This window comes from Miniopterus schreibersii, assembly GCF_964146895.1.
Source record: "Miniopterus schreibersii genome assembly, chromosome: 18".
Lineage (NCBI taxonomy): Eukaryota > Metazoa > Chordata > Mammalia > Chiroptera > Miniopteridae > Miniopterus > Miniopterus schreibersii.
The window spans coordinates 21,022,079-21,048,778 of record NC_138121.1 but is presented as its reverse complement, the minus strand read 5'-3'; the positions used below and the strand labels follow the sequence as shown (position 1 = coordinate 21,048,778).

The 26,700-nt window shown below is 44.9% G+C and overlaps 1 protein-coding gene across 4 annotated transcripts in view; it reads right to left on the bottom strand.

Annotated features, from left to right (window-relative positions):
- Window positions 1–8,553: 8,553 nt before the first annotated feature.
- VAT1L (vesicle amine transport 1 like) overlaps window positions 8,554–26,700 on the bottom strand; it is a 102,415-nt gene continuing 84,268 nt past the window's right edge. Inside the window, exons 8-11 of one of the 4 annotated variants that reach the window (XR_013997532.1) lie at window positions 12,864–12,947; window positions 11,019–11,113; window positions 9,365–9,426; window positions 8,554–8,854 (exon numbers count right to left, since the gene is read on the bottom strand). Coding sequence is in view for 3 of the 4 variants with exons in the window: in XM_081118403.1 (XP_080974529.1) it covers window positions 9,420–9,426; window positions 11,019–11,113; window positions 12,864–12,947 (186 nt within the window). In the remaining variant the exon portion in view is untranslated. Of the gene's footprint in view, window positions 8,855–9,336; window positions 9,427–9,759; window positions 11,114–12,331; window positions 12,457–12,863; window positions 12,948–26,700 lie in introns of those variants that run through there. The other 3 variants (XM_081118403.1, XM_081118404.1, XM_081118405.1) reach the window with 3 other exon arrangements.

Here is a 26,700-nt window from a genome sequence, read left to right as displayed (position 1 = left end):
TAGTGGGGACTCTGCACTCTCTTAGCATCTTTGCTTCTCAGGTGCCTGACACACAGGATGTGCTAAACAAGTGCTGGTCCTTCCAGGATCTTGTGAACTCTTTCTCCAAAGTGTTTGTGATAGGCAGAATAATAGCCCTTCAAAGATGCCCACATCCTAATCCCTGGAGACCTGTGAATGTTAGGTTACAGGATGGAAGGGACTTTCCAGATGTGATAATGTTAAATATCTTGAGATGGAGAGATTATTCTGGGTTATCTGGGTAGACCCAATGTCTTTATGGAGAGGGAGGAGGCAGGGTCAGAGCTAGAGGGAAGGTGATGTTATGATGGAAGCAGAGGGTAGAGTGATGCCATGGCTGGGAGGGACCACAGGCTAGGGAACGTGGGGGGCCTCTAGAAGCTGGGAAAGTCAGAGAATGAATTCTTCTCTAGAGCCTCCAGCAGACCACAGCCCTGCAGACACCTTGATTTTGGCCCATAAGAATCAATTTTGAACTTCTGACCAATAATAAATGTGTGTTGCTTTAAGCTGCTACATTTGTGGTCATTTATTATAGCAGAAATTGTAAACTAACATAGTCCTAGTCTGATGTGGTATTGTGTTGTATGTATGGCTGTAGTGTGTGCAGGGATCAGCTCCCATCCACACTCCAGAACCAATCTTTAAGTATTTAGGAATTTTGCAAGCTCATTGTTAAAGTATTGATAACATGAAGTTGACCATGTTGAGATTATAATTAGAGTTTAAAAAATAATGCTGGAGAGCTCATTTGCCAGCACACCACTGTGGCTGAGTGTTTGTGTGATATGGGAAGTGTAGGGGGCAACTGGGACTAAGTGGAGATGTATGTAACAGTAATTCCACAGGACAGTCTAAGGACCTTGAAGGCAGGGGCCGTGTCTGGTTCATTTCTAAAACTGTTCCTTCCTAAGCTCTGCACATTGTGGGCTCCCAATTTAAAATATATTGTACTTTAACAACCAGCCCAGACTGGAATCAGTCCTCTAGTCTCAGTGTCATGCACGGTGTTGTCCAACTAACCGCCCAGGGGCAGCTCAAGATAGCAGAAAACTATGGGATTTGAAATCTGTCAGAGCCTGAATTTGAGACCTGGCCTTGTCACTGATTAGTTATGTGACCATGAGGAATCAGCCTTTGAGAAGTCCAATTTCCTCGTCTGCAGGATGTAAGTTATGTTTGCAAACTGTCGTGTGAAGGTCAAACGCAATAATGGATGTGAAGGGAATTTGTAAGCTGTAAAATGTTGTATAAGTAGAGATCATTGTCACATAGAAAACTGGGTAAGAGCCTTGCGATACAAAACCGTGGTTTTCAACTTGTGTGTGTGTGTATGCCTGTGTACACATAAGAAATAAATATCTGTGAAGTTTAAAAGATGTATTTACCACAAGGGAACCCATTTTAGGCTTTCTGAAAGCAAAAACTCTAGGGGTGGCCCCCTGGACAGGTGCATTTTTTAAAAAGCCCACAGGTGATTCAGACTTATAGCTCCTGTTCTGTGAAGGAAAGAGCATTTGAGGTGACTTGTCACAGGAGTTGACATGGGACCTTCGGTAAGTCCCCCGGGGCCCCCAGGCCTCAGTTTCACCGTTGGGAATGACTTGACTTACATAAATAATTGGTAGGGTTCTTTCCAGTTCTATAAACAGTGTTGCTTTTCTTCAGAGCCCAACATAGTACCTGGCAACACCATGGGAGCTTGGCAAAAGTTTGCTGAATCAATGAATGAGAGGTCAGTGGAGGGTAAGAAAATAAATTAGCAGCGTGTTCTTGCTGACCACTAGGTGGCAGGAAGATCAAGCTCAGTTGCCCAGCTGCCCAGCTGCTCTGGGTGGGGGCCTTGAATGTGAATGTACTTCTAGGCTAGGGCTTGGCCTGGGAAGGAGGGAGGGAACCAGGAGGCCTCTCTCACGAAGGCCTCACACTTAGACAAATGAATTTATTTCCATTGTCATAGAAATTCACTGATAGGATTGAAAAAAATTCATGTAACTCTAGATCTGTATATTTTTGTAAATTTAGTGTTTCTGGAATTCTTTAAATATATGAACAGTTTCAAAACAGAATTGGCAAGCCCTTCTTCCTAGTTTCCTGTCCCCACCCTGCCCCTCCCCTCCCCAGGCCCCCGCCATGTACACACACACCTGAGAAGTCCCGCACTCCTGACCGGCAGAGCCAAGTGTAGAACAGGCCTCCTGATAGTGAAATGACACTGGACTGCTCAGCCTCAGAGCTCATTCCCACTGCAGGAGGAGCCCTGTTCTTATGCAGAGTTCTTCATAATGCAGCAGAATCACCTGGGGCTGGTGTGTATGAAAATGCAGATTCCTAGGAGCCACCAGGCTTTCTAAACAGGAACCCTGGGAGTGCTTTAGTCTACAGTTACATTGGCTTTTAACAAGCTCCCTGTGATTTTCATGTACAACTGAAGTATGAGAAGCCGACCCCTAGGCTTTCTCAGGAGACTTTCTGGGCCTCTCCTGGGCCTTCTCAGAGGTCTAGTGACACCTGGCCACCTCCAGTTTCACACACACACACTCTCGCATAGATACACACATACTCACACAGGTCGTTTGTTTGTTATTTCCTGATTACATGCACAGTAGTGCCAGGGACCCTCAAATTTGTATACCAACTGTGTAGATTGGCTGTGGACTGAGGATATGAAGTCTCACATATACTGTAGAGATCCACTGACATATGGCCATTTCATGAATATTTAGTCTTGTGCTCCTTAGGAAAGTAAATGTAGGAACTGCTGGGCTAAAGCTTTTCTTTTAATGACAGAAGGTGCTCGTGAACTTCCGGGAGGGGTCCTAATACTCAGTTCCCCTAGAGGCTTTTATCAGAGAATTCTGGGGAACCCTGGTCTAGAATCATGTAGTCCCATTGTTTTTTTATTATCATTCTTAATGCCTTAGTATATTTTTAAATTGAGATATAATTCACATGTCATAAAATTCACCATTTTGTATAATTCAGTGGTTTTTAGTATACCCACGAGGCTGTGCAACCACCACTATCAAATTCCAGAACATTTTCATCACCCCAAAAGGAAGCCCCACACCCATGAAGCCGTCACTCCTCAATCCCTCTCCCCACCCCATACACTGGTCTACTTTTTGTTTCTAAAAATTGTTTATTCTGGACATTTCATATGAATGAAATTGTACACTATGTGGCCTCTTAGGCTTGACTTCTTTCAGTTAGCATAATGTTTTCAAGGTTCATTAATTGGTCTGGTTGTCCTTACATATCAGGATGCATCAGAATTCATTAGTGATCTTATCAAAATGCAATTTTCCTGACTCTTCCCCTAATATTTCTGGTTCAGTGGGTCTGTGATGGGAACCAAGACTCTACCTGTTTGAAAATTTCTCTGGGTGGTTCTGGTACAGGCAGCCTGGGGACCACACTTTGAGAACTCCCCACCTAGACCAATGCTCTCGTTCTGCATATGAGGAGGTTGAGGCTCAGGAAGGGGAGCAATGTCACGGAGTCACACAGGTGACACAGCTAGGTCCAGGGCTTGTCTGGGGCTTGAGACTTGAGGCTCAGCCTTCTCTGTCTCACTCACCACACCCAGTACTGCAGGTTCAAACCACAGACCCACCTTAGTTCTTGATAATAATTATCTGTGGGATTCTTTAGGATCTTTCTAGAATTCATATACCACTCCCTCCACCCTCCCCAACCACAGTTTGGAAATGACTATGAGAGCACTGGGCATGTCGACTTCTGTGGAAGATTCCAGAAGATCCAAGCCCCACTGGTGGAGTTGAGCCCATGCCCTAATAGCCACGTGTGTTCTGAGCCAGGGGTTATAGGTGTAGGTCCTACCAAGTAGAGGGTTTTCAGATTAGCAAATCAAAACGCAGGATGGATGCCCAGTTACATTTGGTATCAGATAGAATAAGAAATAATGTTTTAGTTTGTGTCTCATGAAATATTTGAGACATACCTTACTAAAAAGTTATTGCTTGTCAGAAATTCAAGTTTAACTGGGCAGCCTGTATTTATTCTGGGAACCCACCAGCTAGGTGCCTCTTTTGTTTTTTTTGGGGGGGGGGGCAGCACAGCTTTGTGGCTGATAGGGGTTGAACACATGGACTCTAGAAGCAGGCGGTTTGGGCCTGAATCCTGGCACCACACAGCTGGCTGTGAAACCACTTAGCTTCTCCTAGCCTCAGTTTCTTCATCTGCACAGTGAGAGCACATAGCGAGAGGATTAAATGAAATGATCCATGAAGATGCTTAATGGGGTCCTGCATTGTGGTGAGTGAAAAATAAATATTACTGAGGATGACGCTGGGAATCCCTAAACTCCCCACAGCTACAGTTAAACATTTGATGGACATGGCTGGGCTTTTCTTTCCAGCACTCTCTGGTGCCACTAAAATTTAGCTCTTTGAAAGTACTGGGACCATTTGGGGGTGCGGGGGGCTTTGGGAGGTTTCTGTCTCCATTTTGGGACTGCAGGTGCTTGGCAGCCAGAAACGGGCTGTCGAAGAGGCTGACGGATGACTTGTCTTTCCATCCGAGTTTCCTGGTGTGGAGGAAACAAAACTTCGGTCGATGATTCATTGTTGAAGTTGGCTTTAGCCAGCACTTAAATAGAAGCGGCTGGCTGTAGAAAACATTGTCACCACCCAGAAGCAAGATCTGTTTCAAACTGTTGTGAGCAATGTGGATTTCTTACAGAGGAGACCTGGGTGTTAAATTATATGCCCTGGTGAGTCTTCTGAGCCACGTGCTCATAAGAAAGTCAGCCACCCTGGCCTCCCACCTCCCCTGGCTTCCAGCTGTTCAGCAGACCAAAGCTTCTACAAGGCTGGCTTTCTTGAGAACAGGTTTCCCTAAAGCCTGGTACTTACACCGCTGGGGCACATACATGAGAGAGCACTGGGTCACACAGTGAGAAAGCTGTTCCCTTTCCAATTCTCATTAGATCCTGAACGTGGTGTTGAGGGGGCAGTTTTAATTTGATGTTGGTATGTCTTTTAAAGTCTTTCTAAAACTTGCTAATCTCTATTTTATTAACAAGATAATAAATAAGAGGAACTTGGCCTCAGGGTCCTCTGAAATGTACAAAATACTGCTCTTGTCTTGTGGGTATGTTGGCTCTACTTTTATTTTTATATTTCAAATATTTGACCATTGTGTCCCAATTAAAAACTTGGAATGTTTCCGAAATGCCCACATTTTGGCAGGCACTCCGTCTCTTACGCTGCCTTTTAATCTTTTTGCACAATACAATCCTTTGCCAGGATACATGTCCTGAACTTTGGGAAATAAGAGTGTTGTACATACATGGATACAACCAGAAAGATGAACTATTCCAGTGACAACACTACCAAGTAATTCAAGGCCCAGTTCAGAGTCCCCCTTTATGTCAGGTAGGGAGGGTTCTTTAGTTGCATGCAATAGAAATCAGGTTTGGCTAGCTAAAGCTGCATGCATGGATTGCTCACATAATCTATGATAAGCCTGAAGGTCTAAGCTTGGGAAGAAAATGGAAACATGGGCAGCTTGGGGATCTGGGTAGCAGGGAGTCACAGGGAGTCTTTTCAGGGCACCACCATCGGGACGAATGGGCTCCATTCATTTTCCTGTGTTTGCGTCTCCCTTCTAAAGTTTCACGTTACTAGGAGAACATCCAGTTTGCCTTCCCTGGGTTATGAGTCCCATTTGGCTAGAGGACAGAGCACTTTTACTCATAGGATCCCCGACACAACATTACAATGGGTGGGATCACTCCCCCAAAGGAAAATGAGATGCAGTTGACAAAACTCCTCCTAATTACAAGTGCTTATTCTGTGTCAGGCACTTAAACTTTTTGCATCTACTGATTCATTTAATATATACCACAACCTGATAAAACTTTAATGTTATTGGCCCTCTTTACAGAGGAGGCAACAGAAGCCCGAAGATAAAATAACTTGTTCAAGGCCATGCATCTGGTAACTACAAGAGCCAGGATTCACACTCAGGCCACCTGTCTTCAGAGTCCTGCTTTTGACCACTGAACTATAAGTAAAGGAAAGTCAATTCTTGGCAGGCAACCCCTCGAGTGTCCACCTCTCTTCCACTCCATAGAGACTGTCTTACCCTCTGCCCAAATGACACCTCTCCCAGCTTTGAACCCTAAAGCCCCATGCATCTCTCCGTGTTAGGCTGCTAGCTTTTTTCCTGGCGATTCATGTCCCTGTCTCACTCTGTCTTCTAGACTAGCGTTTTTCAACCAGTGTACTGCAAGAGGCACACTGGTGTGCTGCCAGAATTTTTAAAACATGCAATAATCCCCGACTATTTAGTCATGGCCACTGACCTCTTTTCCCTTAGATTGTCAAATAAAATTAAAAAAATGACAACAGCCAACACCAATGACAATCGCAGTCCAATGTGAATGAATTAAAATTATACCTATGTTTTCGTCGGGTTGGCAAAAAATATATTTTTTGGTGTGCCATAGAATTTTAGTAATTAATTTCTGTGTGCCGTGAGATGAAAAAGGTTGAAAATCGCTGTTCTAGACAGTAGGCTCCTCATTAGCAATGACCAGGCTGTGTTTATCTCTGAATCCTTTACAACACATAAAACAGGGCCATGCATAGAGCCAAAGCTTAGGAAACATTTGTAGAATTGAATTTAATCTCCCTGATAACATTTAACCTTAGCAGAGATAGATAGCTAGAAAGATAGAGAAAGAGAGAGAGATAGACAGACAGATAGACAGGTCATTTGATCTTGAACGGGAAGGGGAGTTTTAATACACTCTTCATTCATCTAGTTAATAATTAAATACTGTAAGTGTCAATTTGATGGTGCACTGACTTCCTGCCTTGCTGTTTGATTAATCTCAAAGGATCGTTGTGAGATCCAGACTTCTGCCCCTGAGCAAAGACAGCCATCAGACCAGCTCTTAGCATCAGCAGTCAGCCCGAGCATTATGAGCCTGGACTCTGTAAATAGATATTTATGCTTGTTTTTGCAAAGGATGAAAGGATCAGATGTATTGTGATTGTGTGTGTTGGTCTGACTCCCTGTTGGACAGCGTAGCCTGTAACTCATCAGGGCTGCTGGGCCCCCTCCCTCTGGCCTTGGATAGAATTCTCCAGTCAGGAAAGCAGTAATAATCCCGTCTCGCTCCCCCGGTGGGCTTTGAAAAACTGAGAAGGGCTGGCCCCAGAAGTCATTTTAATTGACACTAGCTTAGCTTTTGAATAACTTTTCCAAATTGTTAAGTGGTATTATGTGTTTTCAGTGACTTGGGCATTAGAGGGTGCTTAGCTTGGTTTCTGGCACCAAATTCTGGAAACTCAGTTGCTACGTGTAGTTTTCGGCATTTTATTTAACTTCTCTGAGCTTCATTTTGTCATCAGTAAAATGGGGATACTTTATAGGGTTGTTTATGAGTATTTTGGCAAGTTAATACGCACACAAAAATGGTATTTTTCATTTGGATTCTCCCAAAGTAGCTCCCAAGATTCAGAGTGGGGTTCAGGTAGTTTATTTGGAAGGCGGTGTTAAGCAGGAGAGGGGGAGTGGCGAGAGTGAGATAAGTAAGGAAGACAACAAAGACGTGCTAACGAGAAATTTACTACTGGGGGCGATTTAAGCTTGACCCTACCTGGGGACCCTTGAGGTACTATCTGGAACATGGTTCGGAATCATGACACCAGAGGAAAGAGAGTTTAGGCGTTTATCCAATGGCTCCCCTCCTCCATGGTTGAGGCTATAAAAATATTATCGGGCTATAAAAATATTATTAAAATTATATGTCCTTACCTCCTGACCGTAACTACAAGAAAATTTCACTTTGTATGCGGCTGGGGCAAAAACAGGTTTACAGTTGTGAGTAAGCGAAACCCAGAGTTTATAGGCATAGGATTTGCTACAAAAGCGGGACAGATTGACAGACATATCCTTGAAATCAGAGGAAACAGAATCCCCAAAGAGTATCTAGTGACCAAGGCATGGTAATTTGAAATGCATCATATGTTAACCTTATTTAAGACAAGAGAGCATGAGAGGGCAGTTAAGGGCATGAATTCTAGCTTGGTTCAAAAATCCTGGCTCCATCCCTTGCCAGCTGTGTGATCTTAGACACGGGCAAAACCTCCCTCATGCTTCAGGCACGTCACCTGTAAAATGGGCGTAATGATAAACCCCACCTCTCAGGGCTGTTGGGGAGGTAAGCGAGTTAATTAACAGCATATAGTAGGTGCCTCATAAGTGCCATTGTGATTATTGTTATTTTTGTTGTTATATGCTGTCTTTAGTAGTTCTTTTATTGAATGGTTTTATTTTCTCTCTTAAAGAAACTTGAACATCTCTTTAAAGGCTTGTCCTCTCTCTACCCTGTATGTCCTGTACAGTCTTTAGCTCCCCATCCGGAGCCTCTTCTAGCACATGTTTTTTTTGTTTTTCCATTTCTAGTCACCTGTTTCTTACATTTCAATGTGTGTGTGTGGGGGGGGTGCTTTTCCAACAATGATTTATGTGGAGTAACTGATGCCAGGCGAGATTATATGCTATGCTGAATACTTTATTTATATTTTTTATGTAAACATAATTTGCTTTGTAGGCACAATATAACAAAAGCTCTAAAGCCACAAGTACATTAGACAATGTTTCAGTTCACTCCAATCAAGCTTAGATTACAGAGAAGCCTTCACAGTTCCTTTAAGGCAAACTGAGACGTGCTTTACCCCCCCTTCCGAGAGAAGGCGCTTCAGGCGGGAGTGCATTCAACAGGCCGTTTCGATCCTTTCCTGCTCTTCGTGGCCTACACTGATCCTCTTGGTCAAACTAGCTGTCTCTTCCCGTTCTACGAAGGAGACAAAAGGGTTTTCTCTAACCAATGGGCATTATTTGTGATGGCCGTATTCGTTTTGCTAGTTGAAAAAACAGATTTGGGGAGGAGTGGCTTTTTATGCTTCTCCTGTGGACGTAAAAAAGGCCGCCTGGGTTCCGAAGGTGGCGTTCCCACTCTCCTGGCTGAGGAGAGGCCTGGGAAGGCCAGCGGCCGTTTGCCCCTCTGGCCCTAGCGATGCCCTTTCTGTCCAGCTCACCAGGAGCGGAACTTGGGTAGCTGGATAGAAATGGCAGAAACGGTCTTCTTAACGCCCCACTGTCAGCGTGGTTATGGGAGAAACATGACCAATACTATTAGCATTTGGCAAAGGTGTTGGGATAAAACCTCAACGTTCTCTCTCTAAATGGCACCGGGCTGGAATACTGGTGAGTCCCGGGGTAGGACGAGAGGAGGACATGGTGTCGTCTTTGAGAAACTCTCATCTTTCTGCACATCTTTCCCACCCTCATATGTTACACGTACATTCACAACGAGAGACTCTCCCTCCAGGTCAGTATTTGGCATGAGTAGGTCATCATCACAAGCTTCGGGTGAGGGGGAAAAAAGAACATGATTAATGAGGCGACATCTGTTACAAAAGGACTTTAAAAATAAAATAGGTAATCGCTGAAATGCGCTCATTCCCATCACTTTGAGGAAGCGTTGGGTCTACCCTAAGGCTCGTTGGTGGAGAGATCGGGCAATCTGGGGACCCTGCAATACCTTCCAGGATGTAAAGTGAGTCGGGGTCTGATTGTGTGGGTTTCTTGTGTTCCCAGCTTGGTTTATGAGTGATGGGGGTCAACCCTTTGGGACAAAAGGATTGGGGGGGGGGCAGGGAGCCCCCTTGTGGAGATATTGAATCTTTTTCTCTTTCTGCAGGGGGACGGTTCTCAGCCATGCCAGGGAGGTGGGTAGGGCAAAGGGCAGGGTTTCTTAAAAGTTTAGGAGCTGGAAAATTGAAAAAGTGTGTAATCAAGTAGTTTGGTCCCCAGTTCCCCCAATGCAGGGGCCCTGCAAAGAGTCTGCACCATAATTTTATATTTCAGAGGAGAGGAACCACACGTTTGGCATCTGATAAGAATGTCAACCTTAGTACCACTAGAATTTGTCACATTGTTGGAACATGCTTTGGCAAATAAAAGGATGCTCATTGATTTTTTATTTTTATTTTTTCAAATACGATCTCCCACGGAGGTCTTCCTTGGGGGATCCACGGTAAAGGTGGCTGCTCACTACTAGGAAATGAATTTAGCAAAATTGGTCAATGCCAATAGCAAGTGTGCAAACACAGGCGAGTCTCGGGAATGATTTCCAAAATAGTCCCACACGTGTTGAGTTTTCTTAAAACTAAAACACAATATATGTGGTGGGAGAGGAGAGGATTTTGCTCATGAGATGTGGTTTCAGAGGAAAAATCGCTATGGCTGGTCCTCAAACTCATGCTGTTGACCCACCTTTTATCCTGAAAACTTCACATCTGTCTCCCTGTTGTTTATGGACAAGAACCAGTGAAGGGATCGAGCATCAGAAGGTGAGAGGACAGTGGTTCAGTCTTCTGACCACGACACAATTGAATGAACGTAAGGAAGCTGGGGGAGAGGGGAAGTGCTATTTGGAGAGATCCTAAATTTATGGGCTCACGAGATCGTCCGGCCTACCCTCTTTCCGCCAGCCAAGTTGGCAAGTGCTCGTATCGGAAGCATGGGTGGCTGGCAGCGAAAAGTGCCGTTGGCCTGAAGGATTCTAGGATCTGGATTCGTGCTCTGTGATAACACCTTTCAATCCAAACTTGTCTCTGCCCCTGTCCGGTCTCTCAGGCGCTGGGCCTGTGGGCTTGTACTGATTAGGCTGTTCTAGAACTGTCGGGAAGGACTCGAAGACGGGTGGTTGTGAAACAGGGGAGAGGGGACAGTGTAATACACAGAGGGGGGAGGGACATAATACTGCATGGAATGGGATTGGCACTTAATTTCAAAAACAACAGTGACCAAAAGCTTTTTAGCTCAGCTGACTGCAGACAAACACGACACGCACTGGACTACAGCATTTGTTCACTGGGGCACAGAAGAGCTTTCTCAGGCGGCTCCTCGTCTTCCAAAGCACCCTCCACCCTCCCGGCTGGGTCCTGGGTTACTGGATAAAGGGCATCCGCTCCTTGTTCTCGCCGTCCCCCTCATGGTCCTCCTCCTCTTCTCCTGCCTCGCTGGTCTCCGTGCTGTCATTGGCCATCTGCAATTCAACAGCGGACTCGTGAGAGGGCTCTGCAGCCTCACCCCCACCTTCTCCGAGCATCTGATGAGGCCACTTGGAAGGACCTCTTTAGAGGGCCGAGAGCGGGGATTGCTCGCTTCCCCAGAAAGGCAGTGCGGCATCATCTGTCTTATGTTGGGCACCCCAAGAAGCAGTCTCTGAGCTAAGGATTTGAGTGCAAGTATTTGGAATTTGGGAGGGGATTTCTTCGAGCGTAGCCTTCCATCCAGATGGGCTGCGGCCTCCGCCCACCCCAGAGATGCTCCAGATACAGACCTGAGTGGGCCCATTGTCCATTACCTCTTTGTTGCCTTAAGTCCCAGGGTAAAAGTCCTTCTGAGATTCAGGAACAAGGGCAATGATACGTGCCAAGGCAGGTTTTCAGTTCTCACCGTGAAAGGTGTGCTTTTCAGCTTCTGCTCTGGTAAGAACCACGTGTCGTTCCCCCCCCCCCCCCCCCCCGGCCTCCGGGGTCAAACAGGCCTTCCTGCCAGCCCTAGAGCCCAGCAGGGCCTCATGTGTAAGGAGACAGGTGGGAAGCCAGTGCCAGCTAATTGCCTTGAAAGCAAGAAGCAGTCCAGGATGCCTCTAGACCTGTCTGCCCGGTACTGATGGGGCTGAAACAGACTTGGACATGTGTTTAAAGAACACAACATAGGTGCACAGAAGTCCCAGGATCCCAGGCACCTTCTCCTCATTTACCTGGCCCCTCACCTGCCTTAAAAACACTTGTTGGCACAGTCCTGGAACTCAGTAAGCCCTTAATAAACTGCATCCATATCATTATCAGCAGCTCACTCATAGTAAAATGCCCTCTCATGTAAGCATCTTTTTCTTGAGTGAAATGGCCATCATACATAAACTACATTATAGTTATAAAAGCCCAATAAACACTTTAAAAACACACACGCTTTAAGCTAAAACATTCAAGACGTTTTAGCTCTTTCTCTTTTGTAAATGACTGATGCAGCTCCAAGATTAAACATAAGAAAGCAAAAAAACTTCCTAAGTATTTTCTTTGTCAAACTTTTCCTAGAATTTAGTGTGCACGAGACAATGTTTTATGCATATCATTCTAACTGAGAATTTATCAACCTCCAATGTACAAGACAGGGGGACAGAAGCCAGAGAGGCGAAGTAATTGTTTAGGCCACACATGGGAGCTCATAGCTGTGGACTTGGAACTGTGCAGTCTGGTGGCAGCTTCTGTGTTGACCACCACACTACACAAGCCCCCTTCAAGTGGCCACTGCAAGAGCGTCTGGGATGTGAGTTTGACATGTTTCACTCCCGGTGAGATTGCTGGATATAAGGGTTTTATCCTGGTAAAAGAAAGCAAAATCAGTGGAATCATCAGGAGGCGTCTCAGAGGGAGTGGGCATCGACCTGTTGAGTATATGCACGTGAATTTATTAGATGCTTACCAGGAATTCCTCCTACTCGTGGCAGCCAATAGGTAGCACTTGTCATGGACCCAGGTCGATTGTTTCTGTCCTTTCCTGACTGCCCTCAGAGTGCTCTTGAAATGCTCTCACTGAAGAATTATTTTCCTTTGCTTCCCAGCATTTATCTCAGTTTCTGACATCCCCCATTGGCACAACTGTTCGATTATTGCAGGCTGCCTCTGCCAGCCCACGAGCTGCCTGTATTTCCCTCTGCCCCACCTGTGCCTGCACCTGATCAGACCCTCTTGTGTTGAACTGAACGAATCCCTCTGCTTTTGACTCACCAGTGGAGTCGGGGTCTTCTCTACATCCAGAATTAACTTGCCGATGTTCCCCCGGTCGTGGATCCGCTGCATGGCCTCCTTCACCTGAAAGATTAGGACAAAAACGGAAGCTCACATTAGGTGAGAAGTCTCCCGAGGGTAGAGGGCCTGGAAAAGCCAAGCCTCCAGACGCCACCAGGGGGTGCCGCGGTTCAAGTTTAGAGGCGAAATCTGAGATGGTTTTGGAAGTTGGGTGCAAATAAAATCTGGTTGGGTCACTCTCACACCCTGATCTTGGTCTCCTGGGTCTAAAAAAACCAGGATGATAGCTCCTGAAATAATTAACATTTCTTTTTAAAAAGGGGATGCAGGGGTGGGAGTGGGTAAGCATCTAAGAATTGCATGCTGCAGAGTGGCAGGACATTATCAGCCAGAGTAAATTTTGACCAATAAAATTATTTTTTGAGTCATTTGCACCCCGCTTACCTAAATGTTTTATCATTCTGACTTATAGTTTGGCTAAAATGACTTATTCCCTGGGCTGAACTACATTTTTAAAAATTCCCATGATTCCTGGTATTGGGTAAAAATTTGGGGTCCAACTAAATAGACATTTCCAGGGAACTAGTATTCTCCCTAGAAAAGACGACATACTGTGGGTTTTTTTGTTTGTTTTTTGTTGTTGATGCTTTCAAATTATGGGAGCCAACAGATGTCTCCTGGGACCCTTTATAAAAAAGTGGGGTTTGACAATCTGATTTATGCTTTGGGTATTTCATTCTGCTGCAGTGTGGAAAATGAACAGTAGGGGGTGCTGTGATGATTAAATGAGATAAGAAAAGGGCGAAAGAGAGCCCAGTGCTTGGCATGGGTACATCCTTCACATTTCTTAGTGATTTCTAAATAGAAATGCAACATCTCCTGATTAAAAGAGAAGTTTCAGTAGATTTAGCCTAAATATTTTTCCTAAAGTCTTGGATTTTTAAATATCTTTGTTCATTCATTCAGCCCACAATATTCATTAATGGTTGCTTAGAGGCAAGATGCCATGTTTTAAAAAAACTTAAAAATTAAGCCAGGGTGTCTGCCTTTGAGGAACTCAATCCGAGGCTGATGGAGCAGTGTTTGCTTATATAAAAACCAAAGCCATTTTCTCATTTGGGTAAAAACTTGACAGAGCCATTAAAATGTGTGTATTCTAATTGCCTTTCCTGGGATTGTATCCTAAAAACATGATTCAGATTATGGGAAGAAAAAACTTACCACACAAAAGATACTCAATCACAGCTTTGCTGTTAATGGCAAAACATTAAAGCAACTTATATGTCACAGAAAAAGGGAATGGTTAAGTAAACCATGACTCTTACATTTTTCTACTGAATGGAAATGTTACGTAGCTGCTAAAGTGCTAATTATAAAGAATGTACAGCAGGGTCAAATGCCTTTATAATATTGCTAAATGAGAAAATCAAGATGTCTATTTTTATTTGCATCCCCATAAAAACATGGAGATCCTAAAATAACTAGATATATGATAAAACATTATGTAAGGGAAATGTGGGCCAGATTCTAGTCCGAACATTGTTATTTGGTAACACGTTATCAGATCTGTATTTAATATAAATTAAATGCATCTCTAAATGTAGCCTTTGGATAACCTAGCATTGGTTAGAATCAACATCTTTTGTAGACTGATAGTGTCATATGATTGTTAAGTTTCTTGACCCTAATACAGAATCCAGTAGATTTCTTCTATTTCGGTGGTGAACATTGCTTTGCAAAGTAGTCTCATATTTGGTTATCATAATAGCAGCTACTATTTACTGAGCATCTTTAAATATCATGGCAGACAGTCTCTAACTGTCCTCACTTCCTGACACACCTTTGTGTAACCCCCTCCCTGTGACTGTGGGCTAGGACTAGGGACTTGCTTCTAACCAACAGAATACAGAAAAAGTGATGGGATGTCACTTCCAAGATTAGGTTATAGAAGACTGTGACTTCTGTCTTACAGTCTCTCTCTTTCTCTGACACGTGTTGCCTTGCTCTGATGACACCAGTTGCCCTATGGTGAGCTACCCTATCTCCCTAGGCCCACATGCCAATGGCCAACAGCCAGTAAGAGAGGTTGGAAGCAGATCCTTTCCCAGTTGAGCCTTGAAATGAGACCAGAACCCTGGCTGACACCTGGATTGCAGCCTTGGGAGAGATCCTGGGCCAAAGGACCCAGTTAAGCCATGCCCGGATCCCTCGCCCACAGAAACTGTGAGATCATAAATGTTGTTTTAAGCTAATAATTTTTGAGGGGTAATTTGTTATGCAGTATTAGATAACAAATACTTTCTTACCTTGCCTACGTGATTCTGAACCTTACAGTGGGTATACATCATACCCATTTTACAGATAAGTACCTCAGTGCTCAAAGGGATAAGCGATTTGTCCTAAAATTCTATGGCTATGGGCGACAGACTGTGGTTGAAATTCAGGTCTGTCAGATTTCAAAACCGACGCTTTTTCCTAATTCTGCCCAGACTGTATTGCTTGATTTGATTCTCAAAGGCAGAGGAAAATGGTAGGTAATGTCTTATATAATAGGTTTCCCAGAATTCAGCTGTTTATTACCCCAGCAAGTCATTAAACACCTGGAAACTCCTTGGAGATTAGGAACAATTTTTAAGCCGCTTCTCCAATAAGATAGAACCCAGGGAAGCGAAAAAGCTGTTTTCTTGCCAGGTAATGCTTATTGTGATGCTAGGGAAAAGAAGCCCCCCTGCAGGGCTGGCTGTAATCTGCATGTTCTTTAGACAGTTCTTTGTGAAATGAACCGAGTCCTTGAAGTCTCTGTGTGGGGGGTGGAGAAAGGATTAGGAGTCTTTCTAAGAGATGACGAAGGGCCGTCTGTCCCAGTCATGCTGTTCGAGTTTACATCCTCTTAGCTGCTCTTGGAGATGTGAGAGTCCTTCTGATGATAACGTAGAAGGAAAGAAACAACCATTTTTTGATCAATTCTTTATCAGGCACAGTATGAGGCATTTTGCAGATGTTGCTTCGTTTATCTGTACACCAAGCCTCTGAGGCAAGTACTGGCATTACAGTTTCACAGGTGAGAAACCCAAAGGTGAAAAGCCTAAGGAGCCTGGTCCAGGCCAGCATCTGAATGGTGATTAGAATCAGATGGGGACTGAGAGAGCAGCCGCCCCTTTTCACAACTCTGGATGGGCAAAACCCAGGGCTCTGTGGTCTGCATCCCTCAAACTACCCTCAGATAACACCACTGCAGGGTAAAAATCTGCAAAAAGAAATTTTGCTCCCGAGTCGCCGGTTTACAAACCGAGGTGCCCAGGTAGGTGACAGCACCCAGGTGGTGGTGCAGCCTCCCGAAAGCTACTTGTCTCTCTTGTGGTTACCAGAGAGATTTTTCTGAGGCACACTTCTGCCTACAACTTTTTCCCACTATGCTCAAGAGAAAAGTCTAGCGGACCAGTGTTGCCTAACACAGCAGCCACTAGCCACAAGTGGCACCGAGCACTTGAAATGCGGCGAGCACACACTGCAACGCGCTGGAGTGTAAAATCCATACCAGATGCCAAAGACTCCATAATGATAAAAGAGATCACAGACTACCTCATTGAGAATGGTTGCCACCAGTTACCTGTTGAAATGATGACATTTCAAGTGGGTTGAATAAAACATGTCACTAAAGTTAGTTTTACCTACTTTTTACCTTTCTGAATGGGACGATTACGAAGTTGAACACTTTGCATGTGGCTCACGTTAGAATTCTGCTGGACAGCACTGGACTCATTTCCAGGAGCTGATATCTCTTGGCCTTTCTGGCTTCATCGCTTCCTCTCTCACTCCTGCCACTGGGCACATATCTGAAGCTCACAGGGCCTCTCAGCCCTGTGCCTCCGTGTAGGCTGGGTTCCTTCCGGAGAGCCCAGCTCGGATTGGTCTCATGGCTGTCGATTTCCATAACTCTTCTTGCAAGCTGCTCTGCTCCCCTCACCCCTGCCTCTTGCAGTTTGGGCCAAGCCTCCTTTGGGGTCCTCTCAGCACCTCTGGCCAGCCAGTCATGTTACCCTCACCCTCTGGCTTGAAGCTAGATTTTCCAGAACTAAGGATCCTGAGCATACTCAGGCCATTTCCACTGGAGCTGGTTTCCCATCCAGACAGTGGGAGGAAATTTGAGTCATGTCATTCAAACACTTTAAGATGCCAAGATCCTGAGTACAGAGGCCATCTGAGCCTTTTCTGACACTTCTTGTCCTTGGGAGGCCACCTCAATACCATCCCAAGTGGATAGTGGCAGGAGGCAGTGAGTACATCACTGAGTCCTAGGCTCTGCTTTGACTCAGTAATGTCATTCCAGCAAATCGCTTCATCTCTTTGTCCCTCAACTTTTTACTATCTTAAGCGATAATTGCTATTCTATCCATTCATTTATTTAGTCATTCATTCATTCATTCAGTCAGTCAGTCAGTCAGTCAGTCACTCAACAGTGCCGAAACCGTATCTCAGGAACTGTATATAGAGTAATGGGTGAAACAGATATGCTTTCTCCATCCTAAGAGAATCAAAGTTTCACTTATTAAATAGGCTAATCTTAATAAGAATTTCACAATTTTATAAGTGTTCCTGATTTTTTATTTCACCATCACATGTATCACAACCTATCAGAGTTGGTCCTGTACCATTGGTTCATGCTTCAACAAGGTCCATTGGTATTCAAGATGGCATGCAAGCATGACCCACAGGAAAAATGTAATGGGCTCAGACCATGTTTGCAGAGGAGCAGTAGTTATGATCATTTTTATTTCTGTCTGCAGTGAAACTGAAGAGGTGGGGTTTCTGGAGGCCTGGTAAAATGATAGTGAGCGAACATCTGCAAGATCCCCTGCCCTCATGAACTTTTAAAAAAATTTTATATATGTCATTATTGATTTCAGAGAGAGGAAGGGAGAGATAGAAACATCAATGATTAGAGTCACTGATGGGCTGCCTCCTGCACGCCCCTGACTGGGGATCGAGCCCGTAACCTGGGCATGTGCCCTGATCGGGAATCAAACCGCGATCTCCTGGATCCTAGGTTGATGCTCAACTGCTGAGCCACACCCGGTCAGGCCCACATGAACTTACGGGAGACACAGACTTAATCAATCCAAAAATGACTGAAATAAATGTAAGATTGCCACTTGGCAAGTCTACAATGGTGTTATGAGAACGTGGGCAGGGGGTTTGACCTGGTTGGGGAGGCTAGAGAGGGCTTCTCTAAAGAAGTGAAAAGTGGGCTGGGATTTAAACGATGAGGAGATGTACCTGAGGTGAGAAGGGAGAGAGGCTGTCCAAGCACAGGGTGAGGAATGTGAAAGCGGAGACGGAAGAGAGGGCAGGGGGCATGGGGACAGAGAGCCAAAGTGAGTGTGGGGCAAGATGCTAGGAACATCGGTTGGGGCCGTTGGTACTATATCCCAAAACGTTCCCAAGGATGCAGTTGCCCACATGGGATCATGCAGCTCTAGAATATCTTCCTGTCAGTTCCTTCACCTTTGGGTAATGAGAGTTAACAGGGAACCCTCATGAGAACATAGATGAAGTCTGTGTCTCCTATAAGATCATAAATGAGAACGGTGCTCCGTTTTTGTTTGGGGTCTCGTTGACTGTTTCACAATATTCAATTTCCTTTCGAATGGCGTGTAAGGCACAAAGTCATTAGGGTACAAATGACACCACTTAATAACCAAAGCATTGGGCTTGTGTTATGAATAATAACAAGCCTCGCCACCTAAAATAGGAATAAAATAAAGATGGATTATTCCACAGATAATTGTCCTTATTAGATGATAAATTAAAAGATTTGAAAATAAGAAATGAGTAATACTGCGATTAAGAAGCACATCTACCGAAGTCACATGTGGGAAGATTACTGATAGTAACAATGGCTATCTTTGGGGGTTGTCTAAAATCCAAAGTGGGTGTTGGAAAGTAACACATACATTGCACATAGACTTGGAATCTGGAATTTCTGTGTTCAAGTAGCTGCAGGGGTTGAAAGTGAGTGAGCCCCCTAGATTTTGACCTAGGTGGAAGAGTGTCTGGAAAAGTAAAACATCAGGAATTGTGGACTGATTCACTGGAAAGGCAGAGAAAAGATTCAAACACTCCAGTTCTGGACCGGTTGCATATGGGGTCTTTGCAATAATGCAGGATCCAGGAACCTCTCATGTATGTGGAGTTTCCATAAATATGTACATATCAAATTTGGCTTTATTCTCCTGCAAAAAAAAAAATAAATACTGCAAGGCATGGAGTAGGATGGGGCTAGAGACAAGGGAGCAAAGCTAAGGTGGTGTTCATTCTCAAGTGCTGGGTCAGAACCTGAAAGTAAGCACCTCCTTAAATACTGCACCCTTGTCACCTTTATTGTCCCAACCTAGTCCTGGCCCTGCAAGGATGGCCATTATTTTTAAAAGAAGGGGAACATTAACTTTCTGTCATAAGAGAGGTATCTGCCTGGCCGCAGGAGAGTCAATGGGGATGCTCCAAGAGCACTTTAAAGGGCCATTAGTGTGAACACTGGGTTGGAAGAGGCCAGGAACTTTTGAGAGTGAGGAGAAGGGAAGGCTAGAAGCAGGACAAGTAGAATCCAGACGGAGTGACTGATGCTTTTCCTCTGGGTACTGGGATGGCTGAGACTCTCTCGATCAAATATATATCGTGGTGATGCTCTGCAGAGATCTGCGATCCACAATCAAGCCAAACTACATATTTTTTTATCCTACTATATTTTGAACTATAGCAGAAGATGGGGGGGGGAAATCTAGTGAATTGCCTCCAGTGTTTGTTTTCTTTTATCTAACAATGTTTCCCCGTGTTGGATTTGGATGGCTGGATAGAATGGAAGGGGAAACTCCAAGGGTGCCTATTCCACCCTGTGAGTGAGGCCTGGGAGGGAGCACACGAAAAAGCACATGAGATGATCTCTGTTTCCTGCAGAAAAATATCTGTTGTTCAATCTGAAGAGCAGACATTTGAACTGTAGTGGGGGCGCAAAAGAGGAATTGAGGATTGGAGAAAGATGAAAGCCAGGGAAAACAATTGAGAAGAAGTGACTTTTAGTCTGAGACTTGAAGGTCAAGTGGAAGTTTGTGACTCAGCTAAAGTAGAAGGACAAATAAGTAATGTGAGTAAATATTGCTCTACTCAGACAGTGAGTCATGGATGGCCACAAGCACACTGAGGGTGATGATGGTGAGTTACCCCTTGGAAGTCCGCATGAATTGCTTAAGCTCCTCAAGTGTGCTGGACTCGGGCTAAGAAATAGCCTGAGCCCCTGCTGCTCCTGAAATTCCACAGGACAGTGGCAGAACTTATGAAATATAAGTTCAGCTGGTTCTAGATTTTAATTTTTTTCCCCCCCAAATCCTCCAACCAGGGAGAGATAGTCGGTGTTTCTGCTTGAAGGGCTCTGGTTCCTTATTAATGATGTAACTACCTTTCTTCCAGATAATTTTGGTTTTACTTATTCACAGATTAGCAGCTATACCATTCCATGCTCCCTGAATGTTTTCACCTGGAGTTACCAAATATGAGAGTTGGTGAAAGAGGTTTAGAACTACAAGGAGCCCCAAAGACCCTTCGGTGTCTTGAAAGTCCTCACTTGGGTAGCCATCCATCCTTGGGAAAGGATGGCAGCCAGACCTGCTGACATTTAGGAAAGTCCAGTTTAGACATCAGAGGGGATCTTTCTTTAGGCTTGGAGAGAAAGGGCTTGTTTGCAGGTGCTTGGGGCATTTTTTAGTACCTTAAGGGAACTGAGATATGTTGACTGTGTCATCTAGACATAGCTGTAATTCAGGCAGGTGCTAGAGTGCCTCAGGTACAAAATTAGAGGTGGCCAGCAGAGGAGCCATGCCTGAGACAAGTTGTCTGGGACCTGTAGAATGGTCTAAAGTAAGGAGTGGAAATAAGAGAGTGATTGTATAAGGGGCATTTGCCAGCAGCCTGCTCCTATAGAAAGCTGGTCCTCGGCCACTTCGACTGGAGGGGGTTTTCTCATAGCTCCTCCCACGCAGAGGGAAGGATGCAGGAGGGCTGCAGGCTCTGGACCTAGGAGCACAGCGCTATGAGAGTCACCAGCCTCCCACAGGTTGCATTAGGAGAAGGTGAGAGTCTCAAAGAGTCGAATCTAAAAATCAGGTAAATTTACACCCGGCTGGGCGTGGCTCAGCAGTTGAGCATTGATCTAGGATCTAGGAGATTGTGGTTCGAATGATTCCCTGTCAGGGCACATACCTGGTTTGCAGGCTCGATCCCCAGCAGGGGGCATGCAGGAGGCAGCCGATCGATGACTCTGTCATTGGTGTTTCTATCTCTCCCTCTCCCTTCCTCTCTCTGAAATCAATAAAGATATGTATTTTTTTTTTTTAATCAGGTAAATTTAAAGGATGGAGCAGGGGTGGTGGGGAATGTAGTTCATTATCACAGCAGCTGACCTATGACGAATGCTTGGCAGGTGCTGTCACTGAGCAAAACGCCTTACATGCTTGATGTCAGATGTCATTGCATTGCACCAACCCTGTGTGGTAAGTGGGAGTTTGTCAGACTGTCAATCAGAAGTACATAAAAAATATTCTCCCTTTCTTCTTGAGTTCCTGTTGCTCGTGGAGGAGAGCGAGACGAAACTGAGGATTAGCAAGGTTAAATGGTGTGCCAAGGTCAAACAGTGACATACGGGGAAGCCAGGCTTCAAACTGAGCCCTGTGCAACTCCCGGGCTTGATGCACTGTTGCCAGGTATTTGAGACTAGGATGGAGCCAGGGAGGCTGAGGGTTGGGAGAGAGGAAGGAAGGCTGCAGGGCTCTGGGTCGTGCACCATAGAACCAGTAATGCATTATTTCCTCTGTACTTTCATGGGCACCTTGCTTCGTCCTTGGTTATGAGACTCATTCTAGTCTCTCTTGAAGAATTTCTCAACCTAGGGACTATTGACATTTTGGGTCACATAATTCTTGGTTGTGGGTGGCTATCCTATGCATTACAGGGTGTTTAGCAGCATCTTGTCTCTACTCACTAGATGTCAACAGTGCTTCCCAGAGTGGCAAACGAAAAGGTTTCCAGATATTGGCAACAGTCCCCCAGAAGGCATAGTCCTCCCCCATTTGAGATCTATGGTATGATAGCAGCAAATTCCCCATCTCCATCTGCGGGTTCTTCAAGGGCAGGCACCTGCCCACCTCAGTACCCACAGGACACCTTGACAGGGACTTGCCCACAGGAGATTGGGTTCTGCTCTTTCCTCAGGACTGGGAAGAGTGTGTGGTACACAACAGGTGCTCAATAACAGAAAAACACAATATGGTCCCTGACCTCAAGGTGCTCATTGGTTAGATTAGGTTTTCTTGAAGTGTGGACTGAAGGCTGCCTGCATCAACATCACCAAGTGTGGCTTTAAAAGTGATGTGCTGGCCTCACTCACCCTATACCTATTTGTTGCAACTGATTCAGAGGCTCTGAATTTTAGACCCTTGAACTTACCTGGTGTTTCATTTAGTAAATATCAATTACACACCATGAGTCGGGCACTGGGCTTGGCTGACTCATGGTGGGGACAGGAAAGGACATGTCCCTGGCTTGGCTGACTAAGATTCCCCCAAGAAGCTGGGTTGGTATTTGGATAGGACCCACTTTAACACTTGGCTTAAATATCATTGCACCTTGGAAAGTTGCAGAGAGCCAAAGCTACAACTCCTCCCATTCTAGGGCACCGGAGAAGGAATCAGGTCTCAGCTTTGGTTCTGCACCCTTATGCAGAAATCAAACAACTTGATTTCTGCTCTGTGCACTAAGAAACCTGTAGGACATTGCTTGACCATTAGTTAAACCCACTCAGTGTCTCTATGTGGTCCCTCAAAAGACTCAGCAGCTGAGTTTCATCTGATTATGGTTCAAGGGGATGATCTCCATGGTGGGGCTATAGGACATGTGCACATAAGTTAGAATCAGCAGGTTACCCAGGCAACCCACAAACCATGGTGTAATGAGCCAGATCTTACTGCAACGTGAGCAGAAAAATCAGCAGAGTTGCATGCTGGAAATGCAGTGGGAAGGCCTGTATCATTTTGAGGAAGGAAACAGTAGGATCTAGTGTGAGCCAATGGCTAGTAGAGATATATACCCTCGAATTACAAAACGCAAATTAGTGCTCTGTCAAGTGAAAACCAAAAGTCCAGACATAAAACTATATTTGACCCCAACTACAATCAAGTAAATAACTGTTTGCATATGGACAAGAACCTAGAAATAATACCTTGAAAAATCACATTCAGTGTATAGCTAACGATCCTTTCCATTTCAAAAAATTACAATCCCATGGGAATGTTTGGATAGTATATTTGTTTCTTAGGGCTGGTGAAACAAGGTACATCAAACTAGGTGGCTTACAACAGAAATTTCTTGCACAGTTCTGGAGGCTAGAAGTTGGAAATCAAAGTGTCAGCATGGCTGATTCCTATTGAGAGCTCTGAGAGGAATCTTTTCCATGTTTCTCTCCCAGCTTTTGGTGGTGCTGGCCATCCGTGTGTGCGTGTGTGTGCGCGTGTGCATGTTGTCTCATCTCCTATGTGTTGATCCCAGTCTCGGTCCCTGCCCGGCTCCAGAACCCATCGTTCCCCCGACCAGGATGATTCTTCCAGCCTCCTGTTTGTTCTCTGAGGCTCCAGTTTTCCACAGTCCAATCATCCCTCCTTCTGCTCCCAGAGCCCTGCTTACTGATACAGTCATATGTCTTTCATGTCACAAATGCTTGAGACCGTGCTGTAAATTTAGTGATGATAATGATAACATAGTGCTTCTGATGACTCACGCTGACCACTTAGCACATGAGCTGGGCATGGATTTTTCACAGAACAGTCCAGTGTTCCTCATTAGAACCCCAGGGTGCAAGTGTCATAATCATTCTCATCTTACGCATCTAGGAAGTGAGGGCCAGGGAGGTTAATTAACCTGCCCAAGGTCACATATAGTAGGTAGACAGCCTAGAATTTGAACCTAGACTCTTTATGAAATTTTGGCAGATGAAATGATTAATGTCTGTGATTTGCCTTAAAATACTCCAGATAAATAATGAGGGAAGGGAGGAAACAGAGGAAACTAATTTGGCCAGAAGTAATCACTGGGGAAGCTGGGTTGATGGGTATGTGGGGGTGGGGGTGAAGGTGGGGTCAGTATTCTATTGCTACTTTTGAATATGTTTGGAATTTTCCAAAAAGTTTATAAATGTGAATTTTGAACTTTGTTCAACAACAACCATAACAACAATTTCAGCACCCAAATGCTTGATTGTTACACCATTGTCTGATGCTGATGTTATAAAGAGGCGTTTGGGTTCCTTAGAGCTTGGTGCTAGAGAAGTCCAAGGTGTTATTCTCTTATCCCCAGATAGAAAAATGCATCCTTTTAACCAAATAACCCAGCTTTGTGAGGGTAATGACTTCCAGTATTGGGCTCCTACCATGTGCCAGGCAGCGTTCAGGGAGCTGAACACACACGGCCTCCGCCCTGGACAAGCCCACGGGCTGCCACGGAAGGGAGGCCACTAAACAGTCAATTGCAAGAAAGCGTGGGAAGAGCTATATTCTAGGTATGAAAGAAGAGGTGTGTGAGCCCAGGGGCGGAAATGACTCAATTTAGAGAAAAGTGGCATTACGTTGGGTTTTTAAGTGTGGGGAGGCGTTTTCCAGGAAGGGAAAAAATGCATGCGCACAAGGCAAGAACAGAATCCTGACCGGTAGTGGACAGCTCATCCAGGGAACCGACAATTAGTGGGGGGGCACTGTGTGCCTGGGGGGCACCCTGTGCCCAGCTTTGTGAGCTGGGCTCTCTTCTGTGGGGGGTAGAGGGCTACAAGAGGTCTTCACTTGGACATAGTTGGATGAGTGTCTCAGGAAGATGACCCAGGTAGTGATGTTGGCAGATGGGGCACTGGTGGAGGAGACACTGGGAGGCCAGTGAGAGTTGGGAATTAGGGGTGCTGGCGCAGTGGGACGGATACGATGTGAAGGTGGAATACAGAGATATTCCACCTCACCTGTAAGAACCCCACCTCACCTGTCAAACCCCACCTCACCTGTAAGAACACTTCAGGCTGTTTGGAAGCCACATAATTCCCCGAAGGGTAGAAAGATTCTCTGAAACGACTTATGTTCTGAAAGATTCTCCATCAAACAGATGAGAGTCGAGGTAACTCGATTTATCTTCATCTGTTTTCATTAGCATTGGAAATGGATGACATGAAGCCTTCCTTATGCCAGTGTCCGTCTGACTCCGAAGTTTAATTTTTAATTACCCCTGTCCGTTTGCAGAGACACAGAGGGGAATGGGCGGGGGGCAACCTTTTCTTCCCTGCATCTCTCTCGCGTGTCTGTCAGCTGAGTTTTCCCCCCTAAGCACCAAGGCTAATAGCTATTGTCTTGAGGCTGTGTTGCCGTGGAAACAAGACAAAAAGCAGGCTGTTACGTCAGAGGGGAAAAATTAAGTAGATGAGGGCTCTGTTGTCTTCCAGCAACTTTTCTTCCTACTCAGGGGTTCAGTGCCTCAGCTGACCGCGCAGCATGTCGGAGACGGACAGACTGGACCACTCTTCTTCTGAACTGGGGCTCATTGGGTGGTCACAGGGGACTGATTCCCTAGGGGCAGCTTTGGACAGCTTTGCATGATAGACCCTCTGGAGTCTTGGGGAAGGGAGGATCTGGGAAGGTCCCACAACAGGCAAAGAGTTTGGGAGAAGCTGTGGAGGTGGGTGGCAATTCACTCACACTAAGACCCTGGAGTCATATCCAGAACAAGCAGTGTAGGAAATGTTCAGAGAGTCTTTCAAAGGTCTTTAAAATGCCTTGCAAAATCTTTAACGTTCTCTGACTGGTAATTCCAATTTGGGGAATATATCCTAAGGAAGTAATCTTATATCTGAAATAATAGGAACACAAGCTTTATGCCCAAAATGTTTGTTACAGTTATAACAATAAAAATGAAATATAATCTAGCCGTCCAGGAACAGGGGAACTGTTGATACACCCATTTGTTGGAATATTATGTGGTAATGATAGTTTAAAATGCTTATGAGTCTACAGGAGGAAAAAAAAACAGTCTGCAAAATTTTTTACACAGTGTGATTATAATTTTTTTTAAATGTCAAATGCTCAAGCAAAGGAAAGCAAAACAGCCCCTCGAAATGCACAAAGATAAAATATTGAGGGAAAAAACAACAAAATATACACAAGGGTTATTCTTGGGTGGTAAGAATATAGATTTTTCCTTTCCTTTGAAAGGCAATATATATATATATTTAACTATGTTTTAATTGATTTCAGAGAGAGGAAGGGAGAGAGAGAAACATCAGTGATGAGAGAGAATCATTGATCGGCTGCCCCCTGCACGCCCCCTACTGGGGATTGTGCCCAAAACCCAGGCTTGTTCCCTGACTGGGAATCTAACCATGACCTCCAGGTTCATAGGTGGGCACTCAACCACTGAGCCACACTGGCTGGGCTGAAGGGGAATATTTTTAAGTGTGTCTATTGAGTATGTGTCACTTTTACTATTGGGAGATTTCCTAATTAAAAAAAATAATTCTGCAATCAGGAATCAGTCATATTTCCAAGTGAATGAGTCTCACCAAATGCAGATACCACAAGCCACTTACACTAGTTTTTGAAGGGGGGTGGCTCTTCTATGTGTCAGAGCAATTATAGGCATTCTGAGAGTTATGAAACCAAATGATATGGCATCTGTGCCCCCATGGATCTGAGAGACTAGGTCTTTTGGCTTTTGGATGGTAGTGCCATTGAGCTCTCTGAAT